Below are 12,963 nucleotides of genomic sequence, written 5' to 3'. Positions count from 1 at the left end.
CCTAAAATAATCCCTGCATGATAGCCTCTGTCTCGCTTTCCAAATTCATCTTTCTCCTGTTCTCCACTCTCCAAATTCATCTTTCTCCTGTTCTGCCCTGTGCTCACCATACATCCCCCAGCACCAGTCTTCTCCAACTTTCTGAAAAGCTTCACCTTGTGAGAGCGCTTGCTCATCATAGCTTTCCTCCCTGCACCTCCTTCTCCCATCCAGCACTCAAGTGGCTGATTCATTTGCATCTTTCACATCTCGGTTTCTGGGGCCAGGAGCAGTGGCTCATGCCTGTAATCCCAGCACTTTGGAAGACTGAGGCAGGCAGATCACCTGAAGTCAGGAGTTCGAGACCAGCCTGGCCAACATGGTAAAACCCCATCTCTACTAAAAATACAAAAATTAGCTGGGCGTGGTGGTGCACACCTGTATTCCCAGCTACTCGGGAGGCTGAGGCAGGAGAATCACTTGAACCCAGGAGGCAGAGGCTGCAGGGAGTCGAGATTGTGCCATTGCACTCCAGCCTGGGCAACAGAGTGAGACTCCACCTCCAAAATATAAATAAATAAATAAATATCACATTTTCAGAACCCTCACAATTACACTCTGAGGTAATCCCCACTTTAGACCAGGAAACTAAGGCCCAGAGGTGAAGTGACTTTGCCCAAGGTCACAGTCACTGGGATTCAAACCCAGGCAGTGTGGCTCCAGAGCCTCACCACTCTGCTATACCCTGTACTCCGCTACCCTCCACCCTCCCCACCCCTGTCTCAGCCACACACTTGCTTATTCCTTCACTGGCATTAATTACCGTTTGAAACAACTTGTTTTATTCATTTCTTTACGTTTTTCCATCTCCCCCAGTATAATATAAAGGCAGCATGTGGCAGACACTCCACCTCTCTTATTCACTAGAGTCTCCTAGCATAGAACTTGGCCAAAGAGTAAGACTCAAAAGTGATTATTGAATACATGAATGAATGAAATCAATGTGTCTCTGTAGCAGGCTATATATCTCTCCTGTATGTGGGAGAGTAGATCTGCCAGGTGGAGAGACCAGTTTAGAGACTTGAAGGACAGTGACTATATGTGCCTCATGATAAAGTCCTTTTCAATCTTCCTTCCACCCCAAAGACACAATAAACAGCAAGCCCAACAAATGAGGAATATATTATTTTCTGCTAAGGAAACAAATTCTCCTTCGGGGTGATGCCTGCCTCAGGTACATTTGACGAAGATCACAAAGTACATCTAGTCATCCCAATTGCACTCAGCATCCCTGACAATTGTGTTAGCATGGCAAATTTCACCCCTCTGGCAAACTAGACCCTTCTTATCTGGTATGTTCATATTTCGTTACAGGGGATTTGCAAACGCAGTTTCTAAATCTATACGTTTATTCAGTAAATTGCTCTCCCGCCTAAGTCATTCTCTGAGCAATTGTCAGCCTCAGCATTTGACAGAAACAGCCATCTTTGCTCTCAGGCAAGGGTTCAACCAGCAATCTAGCTCCCAGATTTCCAATAATGAGTTAACAACCAAAGGAAATAGTTTACCAGTTCAACCTAAAAGAATGAATATCTGTGTCCTCCACAGCTTTTCCCTTAATTGTCTACAGCACAGGATAGCCTTGTTCTGCACCATTTAAAGGGAGGTGGAAGCAGACAAGACCAGTGTCTTATGTTTGCTGTGAGCGAAGTATGAAATTTTCCCCAGACTCTGAAGGATGGATGGGGGAAGTCAGTCTAGGATTACACCTTGGAAAAAGACAATCCAAATGTAAGTAATTCACAAACAGATAAGAGGAAATCAAATGCACTTCAAACCCTGGCCCCTCTGCTTGCTCTGATGGCCTCTGGACTAGATGTTAGGAAAGATGCTAAGCTCTGGGAAAGGGTTGGCTAACTTAACAATGACCTTCTGTTGCAAAATATCATGCCCCTAATCAGTTTCCATTCCCATGGCCTCCCTGTAGCACCTGACACCGCCGACACTCCCTCCTTGAAACACTCTCCTTCCTGGTTCCTAGAACAATCCTTTCTGCTTGTTATCCTATGTCCCTAATCCAGCTTTTAGTGGGACCCTCTTTTCACCCATCCCTTCAACGGGCTGACTCCCTGGGTTTCATTCTGAGCTTTATAGTATTACTCACCTTGTGCTATAGCTTCAAATGTCTCTTTGGATCACTTTTGACCACAACTGTGTCTCCTGAACTCCTAATCTGTATCTAACTGCCTGCTATACATTTTCATCTGGCTCTGCCAATAAACACCTCAAACATTTTATGTCCCAAACCCACTACACTATAAAAACCCACTACTCCCCTGTATTTCTCATGCTGGTTTGCAATGCCAGGACAAATGGACCAGAAAGTCGAGTCAGATCATCTGGCTTGGCCCTCTCCTTGAATTCCACTCCTATATTCAATTAGTTCTGGCCATCTCCTCATCTGTAAACCCTTATCTTCCTCCTCTCCTCTTCCACAGTACCACCATGACTACCTTAGTTCAAGAGCTCTTGCCTGGATTATTGCAACAGCTTCACCATTGATAGCCCATCTCCATCTCTCGCTTTGCATCCCGTCTTCCATGAGCTAACCTTTCTTCCCCAGTACTCTATCTAAAACTTGAATCTAATCATGTTAATCCCCTGCTTTAGAACTTCAGTGGCTCCCCACTGCCAAAAGCAGCAGTTTCCAAACTGCTCCTAGGAGAAATTGTTTTTTTTTCATTTTAAGCATGAAACTCAATAGATGCTTATTTATTTATAAATGATATCCATCTGCTAGTCTAAATTAAATGTTTATAAGTTTAATTTCTTCATGTGAGATAAAATAATTTTAACATTTTTATCTGATCCCAATGGCTTGTGTGTACACCGATTGGGGCACTCACTGTGTGGTCTCTAAGAGTAAAAGGTAGGATCTACATCAAAATCCCCCTGGATACAGGATGACGTCAAGCTGCTGGGTCTGACATCCAAGGTGTTTCACAGTTCAGCTTCAAGCCACCTCTCCAGATGCCTCAGGGCCCCTCCACCACCACCGCTTCATCCACTAGCTACTCTTCTCCACAAACATGCTGTTCATGTGTGGGCACGGCACAGCGGCAAGAACCTCAGCTCGGGTGTCAGATCGCTCCCCGCCGACATCTAGAGTGTGACCTGGAGTCACTTTCTCACCATTCGGAGCCTTGTTTTCTCTTTTATATAATAAGCATTGTAATACCTATGCTTTGCACGGTTGTTGTATTAAGTGAGGTGGAGTTTTTAGAAAAGCAATGCAGGGCCAAGCACAGAGGAGAGGCTTCATAAATGCTACTGTAGAGTAGCAGGAGTCATTGCAAGTTCTAGTTCATAGATTGTATTTAGAATTTGACAGTCTTTTTCGTCCCATGGGCTGGCTCCTTTTCTTTTCTTTCTTTTTATTTTTTTTATTTTTATTTTTTTGTTTGTTTGTTTGTTTGACACAGGGTCTTACTCTGTCACTCAGGCTGGAGTGCAGTGGCACGATCCCAGCTCACTGCAACCTCCACCTCCCGGTTCAAGCAATTCTGTCACCTCAGCCTCCCCAGTAGCCACTGCGCCTGGCTAGGCTGGCTTCTTAAATACATTTCAATGTCTAGTTTGAAACATCACCTCCTCTGAGAAGAATTACTGATCATCCCAAGGTAGGGTTTGTCATTCAAATCTGTCTGCTCCCACAAGAACCATTTCCAGGGCTCCACTGTGATATTGCATCACTGATCATTGCTTATCCCAGGCAACCGTGATTTGATTGCTGGGATGCATGTTTATCTTGTCCACTACATTGCCAATACTTGAGGAAGCCTGACTTACTAATTTCAGGGTCCTCATGACTTAACAAAGTGCCTGGCACATAATAGGTGCCCAATAAATGTTTACTAATATTTCCATAGGCAAAGGAATAGAGAACTATTTAAAAGTTCATGCATAAGACTTCATGACTAAAACACCAAAACCAAGGGCAACAAAAGTCAAAATAGACAAATGGGATCTAGTTAAATTAAAGAGCTTCTGTACAGCAAAAGAAACTACCATCAGAGTGAACAGGCAACCTACAGAATGGGAGACAATTTTTGCAATCTATCCATCTGACAAAGGGCTAATATCCAGAATCTACAAAGAATTCAAACAAATTTATAAGAAAAAAACAACCCCATCAAAAAGTGGGCAAAGGATATAAACAGATACTTCTCAAAAGAAGACATTTATGCAGCCAATAGACATACGAAAAAATGCTCATCATCACTGGCCATCAAAGAAATGCAAACCAAAACCACAATGAGATACCATCTCATACCAGTTAGAATGTCAGTCATTAAAAAGTCAGGAAACAACAGATGCTGGAGAGGTTTTGGAGAAATAGGAACACTTTTACCAGCTGTTGGGTGGGAGTGTTAAATTTGTTCAATCATTGTGGAAGAGGGGCAGTGTGGTGATTCGCTCAAGGATCTAGAACGCCAGAAATACCATTTGACCCAGGGATCCCATTACTGGGTATATACTCAAAGGATTATAAATCATGCTGCTATAAAGACACATGCACACATATCGTTTATTGCGGCACTATTCACAATAGCAAAGACTTGGAACCAACCCAAATGTCCATCAATGATAGACTGAATTAAAAAATGTGGCACATATACACCATGGAATACTATGCAGCCATAAAAAAGGATGAGTTCACGTCCTTTGCAGGGACATGAATGAAGTTGGAAACCATCATTCTAAGCAAACTATCACAAGGAGAGAAAACCAAACGCCGCATGTTCTCACTCATAGGTGGGAGCTGAACAATGAGAACACATGGACACAGGGTAGGGAATATCACACACGGGGGCCTGTCAGGGGTTGGGGGTTGGGGCAGGGATAGCATTAGGAGAAATACCTAATGTAAATGATGAGTTAATGGGTGCAGCACATCAACATGGCACATGTATACATATGTAACAAATGTGCATTTTGTGCACATGCACCTTACAACTTAAGATATAATTTTAAAAAGGAAAAATAAACAAATAAACAGCTCATGCATATGCACAATTTCATGTTATAATCACGCAACTCACTTAACAGTTGACAAACCACTTTCACATATGTTCATAAGAAAGACTGTTTAGCTTTCCCTGAGTACTGCAGCAATTCATAAAATAAATAATAAATTAAAGAGAAGTCACTGTTTGATGATATCCTTTTGGTGACAGTTTTCTCTTTCATCCTGATCTGATGCCAAGCTAATGCTATCATAAAATAGTTCCATTAACTGCAATTGTTCAGTTTACTAAGCCATTACTGTCTTCAAAAGTGAAATTATATTCAAAACCAAAAAGAGGCTTACACAGAAATAAATGGCATTAACATGCAAACAAATTACGTGCAGAAGAAACAGGAATCGCAATGTCACAGACATTTCAGCTCATGCTCGGCATAAACAGATTATTACATTTTAATATTTATTCATACATGAACAGTAAAAACAAATCACACTGGCAAGTACCTCTGAGTTAAATTCATATTTGTTTCAAAAGGCAGAGGCTTATGTGCTCCCTCTGACTGCAAGCTACATTGACTTGCCCTGAGCTTTATTCAGACAGTCTTGCTGCCTAACATATTCATGACCTGGAGGGTAAACTACTATATAATATTTACATGGAAGAAACTAAGCTGGTGGGAGGGGATAAGGTGGAGGTTGATTGGTAGGGTGGCACGGAATAAAGAAATATGCCAATAAGAAAAAAAACAGAAGGCAAAAGAAAGTCCCAGAAAGCTGGTGTCTGGGTTCTGGACATTGATGCTGAAGGCAATTAGAGAAAGGGCAATCATGTCTGGCCCTGGGTGAGGGGAGCTAGACTGGAGGTGTCCCTGAGCTGCGAATCATGCTCCTAAGATGCCCTTATTAATGCAGTGGCAGCTCCAGTGCAGGCCAGTGGAACTGTGCACACCAGGGCAGTCTTTCTCGGCTCTCAGGGGTAGGGAGCAGGATGAAGCTTCCAGGTGGTGAAGCTCCCATCAGGACACAGAGTGCAATTTTTCCCTCCCCAACCAGTGACTTGTTTCCAAGGAGTGTGAGCTCACCTGGCCTGTCCTATGTCAACTTTTCTTTATTCATTCCCTGGGGATGAAGATAAAGTCACAGTTGCCTGGATAGTTTCGCTATAACAGCAAGGATGCCTTTCCTGACCACTCCTGCTCCAGCTCATGTTGTTGTTGTTGTTATGTTGTTGTTGTTGTTGTTTGCTGAATTCCTACTGAACTCAGGGATGGTACCATGCTTCCTAGCACTGAAACCCAAGCAGCCATGTGCCTCTCAGCAGCTGCTGATGTTGCTCAGTACATCAACCCCTCCAGGCAGAGTCGCCCTCCCTCAGGACAGCCCCTCAACATGGCCAGCCAGACTTCACACTTGCATGGCCCAGAAAAAATGATCAGGTTCTCACATTTGCTTCATCAGATGAGGCAGAGTGCAAAGCCTCACTATGCTATATTTCTTGGCTGTGTGATCGTTGAGCTTGAATCTAAGCCTCAGTCGCCTTCTTTGTGAAAGGGGGCTATAAATGGTGTCCAATTTCATACTTAATGAGCTCTTACTATGTTCTAGTTGCCTTAGTGTACCGCGGTGTACAAAACAGTCAAAGGTTCCTGTCCTGACAGAGCTGACATTCTAGCAAGGAAGGGACAGTCAACAAAAGCATGATTATTATATAGTATGCCATGTTTAGTTCTATGGGGAGAAAAAAAGACCAAAAGGAAGAAAGAAATCAGCAGTGCATGGGACAGGGGTTGCAATTTTAAATAGGGTAGTGAAGGAAATGTTTGAGCAAAGATATAAAAATAGTGAGTCAACAAACGGATCTGGGGAAGAGTACAAAGGCCTTTAAGTAAGGAAGGAGCTTGAGCCACAGCAAGTCCAGTGTGGCTGGCACAAAGTGAGTGAGGAGTAGTAGGAGACAAAGTCAGAAAATGGGGTCCTCCGTAGAATTTTTGTGAAGACTGTTGAAGATGATACGTGAATAACCATGTATACTGGCTATGTGACCAGCACTGTGCTAAGTAAGTACCTTACATCCACAGCCTGTTGTACAGGCTCATTTAGTCTGTACAACAACCCTGCATGTTAGGTACTATTATGACTGTGTTACATACGAGGAAACTGAGCTTTAGGCAGATTAAATAATTTGCCCAAAGTTGTAAATGCTAGTAAATGTAATGGCAAGATTCCAACTCAGAATTCGCACCCAAGCAGCCTTGGCTCTAGAGACTGTGCCTTTCACCTCTGAGCTGGAAGTTTCTCATAAGCAAATGAGCTGGGGCTGGGGCTGGTGAAGGAGGAGTTTGTGGAAGGCAGAAGATCGGGGTTAAATGGAGATGGGGGAGGAAGCAAGGCCCAAATAAGCAGGTCTGTAATAAGAGCAGAAAGCAGGATGCAAAGAAAAGCCAGGCATAGCAAGCAGAGGCCAGAGACCTGGGCACCACAGCTGCTCTGGCCAGAGAGGCCTGACCACACTCAGAGGAAATAAGAGCAACACAGAATCAGGACTACCCAGTGAGGGCTAGCAGTAGACCCAGGTGAATTCCTGGGGCCAGGAGAGTCCCACACTGTGGTCCTCAAAAAGCACAGACACCTGGTAAAAGTTATCCCTGCCTCCAGAGAAATAAACAGTAGAAATCCTATACTTAGGATAGTATAAGTAGTAAGTCTTACTACACTTACTTACTACTTACTATAAGTAGTAAGTAAATTTTAAGCTTGAATCAAGACCCTGGAATTTCTTCTTAATAATTTAAACCTGAGTTTTTGAAAAAAGCACCCTTGCTGTTTCTCCTAAGTGAAACATTGATACCAGCTAACATTTATTAAATGTATGAAATAAGTACCAGATATTGCATGGAGCACTTTGTACCCATAATCTCATTTCATCATTGAAACACAATGAACTGGTTTATCCCCATTTATAGATGAGGATGCTGAGGCTCAGAGAGGCTGATTCAATCACTAACCCCGGTACTTACAGGGGCAGAGATACCACTCTACCCAATGTCTGTCCTGCATGAACATCTGCTCATAGCTATTACTCCATGCTGCCCCCTGCACTCTAGCCTGGGGCAGCATGAGGATCTGTGAGGAGCAGAGACAAGTGGGAGCAACTCCTGTTGCAGCACTGTGTTCTGGTTCTTCTCTCTTTTAGAGAGTTATCCTAACTCTGCAGTCTGATTCTCTGTGCCTGCCAGTAGGACAGGGAGCTGCTTAGTGTCCATCACATGGAACAGGGAAGCACGGTCTGCTCCAAACTTTGTGTAATTCCACAAGCTCGGAAACCTTGGGGATCTGCACAGCTCGTTGTCTGAGCTTCAGGCACTGCAAGAGGCTTTGTAAAGAAGCTCAGTCCTTGAAAATGGAAGGAAAAAATGGAAGAAAGGAAGGAACGGAGGGAGGAAGGGAGGGAGGGAAAAGGGAAGAAATATAGGAGAGGCGAGAAGCAATAAAATAAATACACCAAAAGGAAGAACTGAAGAAAATCTCTGATAAGTAGAAAAGACATATTCTTCTTATAGATAAAACATTCTCACTTGGAAGATGGGATAAGCTATCCTTGACTTTTAAGCTGTAACTACAATGTCTGAATTCTTGAACTCCTCCAAGAAAATCACTCTTAGATTCACTGGAGTCTCCTATTGGTTTTCCCAAATCACTGACAAGTATCTCTCAAGCCTAGAAGAATACCCAACTCAGACTTGTCTAAATGACAAGCCAGAGGAATCTGAAACAGACACTTCACTTTCAGAATGACCTAAGTGCATTTGGTCTGTGGCATGGTTCAAGACACTCACGTCTTTCTATTCATCACCTGAAATCTCAAAGAATGTGTTAAGAGAATCCCAGATGATTGCCTGTTTCAGGTGCACTGTCAAGTATAAAGCTTTAACAGCTCATCCATTGTCATGATCATAATCACAATGATGGTCTTTTTTTTTATTGAGAGTCAGGGTCTTGCTTTGTTGCATAGGCTAATTGAAGTTTGTTTTGAGAAGTCATCTCTCCAACATAACAAGTCCACACCATAAGTGACTGACCTGACCATGACTCCAGGAATGCACACGTGACCACAACTACACAAGACTCAAGACAGTTCCTGACATAGGATTTTGCTAGGACAACAAGGAACGTAGAGTTTCTTCCACGGGTAGAATGTAAACTTGAGGATTCTAGTGGCCTCTGCATTGGAAAACTTGCCTCATAAGACAATCAACAAAAAGAAGCAGAGTTCAGATCTACAGAGATAAAGACTATCCCAATAACACTGAGCATCTGGACTCAGCCATGCCTGAGGCCAACTACACCCTTGGTTTTACAATGATGTGAAATAAAGTCTCCTGTCTCCCTAAGTCAGTTTCAGTTGAATGTTCTTTGTTTGCACTAAGAATCCAGACAACACTCTCCTTGAATGTTTTTCTTATTTTCCATCACACACAACAAACCTGATCACACACAAACAATCCTCTACCTAACTTTGCCCTATGGCCAGGATGAACATGAATTGTTCTTTTGTAGATTGCATTTGAATGTCTTCATCTCCAAAGCCCTTCAAAAAGGCAGCTGGCCTCTATGATACTGACCATCAAAATCTTCTAAGGTACTCTAATGTATCAGTTCACTTTTTGGCTACTAGGATCTCAAGGACAGACAGGTCAACTGCAAATGCCAGTTTATCGGCCATGTATAACCTACAAGAGCCACATAAACGTCAGACTCCCTGAGTTCTGCCCTTCCTGCTCCCAGGCCCTCTAATCTTGAATATAGATTCCTGGAAAATGTTCACCGTATTTCAAATCAAATGAAGAATGTTAGATGAAACACAGAAGAGCCTCAAATCACATTTACTGGATAAAACATAACTCTGCAACATGTTAAGATTTCTTTTTTTTTCCAAATGAACTTAGAGGGTACAATTATTACATATTCATTACCCTCTAGGTTGGATTCTTGAGCTGTTTTTGATCGACAGCTGGTTATAATTTTTTAAACGAGTTTCTCCTACAGTAAAAATACTGTTGTATCCCAGAGGAATTGCAGAGCTAATCAATCACTCTTACATAACAAGTACTCACTGTGAAAATAATGTCCTCGACCGAACAATGAACTTGAACACATATTCCAAAGCCTTCAGCGTTCTTAAGATTGGCTCACATTGCTCCCCTCTGCTAGAGGTATCCAAGTAAGTCTTCAGCACTGTCATCAATTTCCTGAATAAGGGATAATATTTTCTAAATACATCTCTTTCATCATGGTAATTAGTTTGCTCAGTAAATTATAAGGCATTCAATCAAAGGTTAAAAGTAGTAGTAGAGCCAACCTCACTTACTCGTTTGTAAGCATAAAAATAATTCTGCATAAAAATTATATTTATTACAGGGAATTAATAAGCATTTCCTGCTCATAAAAAGCCAGCAACGAAAAAGATAGGGAGGAAAAAAAAACCTTTTGACCAGGAAAGCTAGTCACAATCAGGCTACAATTGGGAATAATGGGGAATAATGGTGGCAATAATGTCTTTTTTTTTCAGCTTTTTCTTTCTATAGAACATGTTCTTGTAACATCACAGAACTCTAAGTTTGCTTAGGAACTTTCTATGTTTCTTCTTTACCATAGGGCAGACTTCAAATTACTTGGCCTGCCTTTCAAGGCCCCTTCACAAACTGGTCCCCACCAAAATCCCCAGCATCATCTCCTATCTCTCACCATCTCCCTACACCCAAGCCAGACTGAGCTACTTGGCATGTGCACTTTCTTCTCTGTAGCCCTTTTTTTTCTTTCTTTCTTTTTTTTTTTTTTTTTTTGAGATGAGTCTTACTCTGTCGCCCAGGCTGGAGTGCAGTGGTGTGATCTCTGCACACTGCAATCTTCATCTCCCCGGTTCAAGTGATTCTCCTGCCTCAGCCTCCCAGGTAGCTGGGATTACAGGCTCCCACCACATGCTCAGCTAATTTTTGTATTTTTAGTAGAGACAAAGTTTCACCATGTTGGCCAGGCTGGTCTCCAACTCCTGACCTCAGGTGATCCGCCTAGCTCGGCCTCCCAAAGTGCTGGGATTACAGGCGTGAGCCACCATGCCTGGTCTTCTCTGTAGCCTTTAAGTCCTGGTGTCCACTCAAGAAATGAGAGCACACAAGCTGAATGGATGAATAAGCAGTTCCAGGTACCACTGCAGCCATAAGGCATTCATCCAAACCTATGGGTATTCCACATTTTTAATGATATCCAAATAACCCAAGCATAGGTTAGATTTTGTTAGAGAATGGAGAGCTCACACAGATTAGTGACAAAAGAAAATTACTCAAGTTCTTGTGCCCTAGGCATTCTGGCAGGGCAAGAAGGTAGTAGACAAGAAGTCCCCAGGTGCACAATTACTTACTTGTAAGCCAAGGTTGCACTGAAATGCTGTTGGATGTAAGCCTCCAGAACAGTGTTGAAATGCTGAAATTTTCGGTCTGCAATGAGTCCTATTATGTAAATCTGAGGAAGATGAAAGGCAGCAGTATTTTCAGGGCAAACCCAGGGCAGGAAGCCATCTTTACCTGGCATAATTTAACCCCCATTAAAATCCTTTGCCCAGGAATTAGCTCACTAATACATAATGAGTCCTCTTTATTAAGGTAGCATCTTCCCCAAAGAAGCGTTTCATGAAGTGTGCTGCAGGGCGTTCTAAGATGAAAAGGATTTCATGGTCAAATAAGTTTTGAGAAATATCAGGTTATCATTATCAGACTGTCTTCCTTATTGCAAAACTTTTTAGAATCTTTAATATACTTATGTACATTGTGAATCTCTAAAAGGGTCATGCAACATTCAACATTTCCCTAAATTAATTAATCAAAGCATATATTTGTCATGAAACATCTTTTCTGAGAGCTAGCATTCTAGGGTACTCTCTGAGGAAGCACTTGATTAAGCCACCATTGTCTCTCAGTAACCTCTTTAAAAATGCAAATATCCATGACATGAGGGGTTAACACATAAAAACTTTGCTGGGCACTGATTCCCTAATGCAGATGTTTCTTATGTTTATTTTGAGAAAACACTGAGAAAATCTGAGTTGAGACAGGGAGAGGACAAAAAGACCATAGGGGAGGACTAAGAAGATCTGGATGGTATAGCACCATGAAAAGTTCTGGGTGGGTAGGAGAAATGTAATGATTAGCAAGTTGGAGGAAATGGGGAGAAAAAGGTGAAAGGAAAGCTAGGAAACATTTTGGGTGCTTTACAACCTAGCCAGGGACCAGCTCCCAACATTGATGGAAAGCAGAGGCAATCATTTACAGTATCCAGCCTCATGTACCTTCAGCCAGCGTCAATCTGACATCAGCATTTAAAATTCCCCTTTCACCCACCATGCCTCATGCTTTCAAACGAACTGGCAAGAAGCAAAAAGGAACAGCAGCTCATTATTGGTCTTGTTGCCAAATATTACAACACCTCCAAAGAATTCATGAAAAAGGCCATGAGGGCCACGAGTTCTCAGTATTTTCACAGTAAGACACACATTAATGCCTGCTGTCACTAGACACTTTTCCCCTCTCTCTTACCAAGGCATCAAAGACAAGGATGTCATATTCATCACTTTGAGAATGCTCCATCATGATGTTGAAGAGGGCGTCCAGAGTATCCTGGAGAAACTGGAAGAAATAACGAAGGTTGCACTATTTCAGAAACAAGACAAAGTGCAGGTGACCCAGCAATCCCACTCCTGAGTGTCTACAAGACAATGAGAGCACACATCCCCCACATGTCATGCTCAAAAGGTCTAGAGTAGTTTTACTCATGACAGCCAGAAGTTTGAGGAACCCAACTGCCCATCAACAGCAGAATGGATGCACAGATGGTGGCATTTTCACACTAGAGAATACTACACAGCTGGACTAAAGTGCAAACTACTTCCACAGGCAGCAATGAGG

At 42.4% G+C, this 12,963-nt stretch overlaps 1 protein-coding gene across 1 annotated transcript in view; it reads right to left on the bottom strand.

Annotated features, from left to right (window-relative positions):
* DOCK2 (dedicator of cytokinesis 2) overlaps window positions 1–12,963 on the bottom strand; it is a 443,859-nt gene that overhangs the window by 348,584 nt on the left and 82,312 nt on the right. The window contains exons 20-22 of the mRNA XM_017849424.1: window positions 12,595–12,684; window positions 11,424–11,524; window positions 10,120–10,254 (exon numbers count right to left, since the gene is read on the bottom strand). Coding sequence (XP_017704913.1) covers window positions 10,120–10,254; window positions 11,424–11,524; window positions 12,595–12,684 — 326 coding nt within the window. The remainder of the gene's footprint in view (window positions 1–10,119; window positions 10,255–11,423; window positions 11,525–12,594; window positions 12,685–12,963) is intronic.

The sequence above is a fragment of the Rhinopithecus bieti genome, unplaced genomic scaffold (assembly GCF_001698545.2).
Source record: "Rhinopithecus bieti isolate Rb0 unplaced genomic scaffold, ASM169854v2 scaffold_30732, whole genome shotgun sequence".
In the NCBI taxonomy this organism is placed as follows: domain Eukaryota; kingdom Metazoa; phylum Chordata; class Mammalia; order Primates; family Cercopithecidae; genus Rhinopithecus; species Rhinopithecus bieti.
Note: the sequence above shows the minus strand (reverse complement) of the source record. Positions and strands in the feature narration are given on the sequence as shown.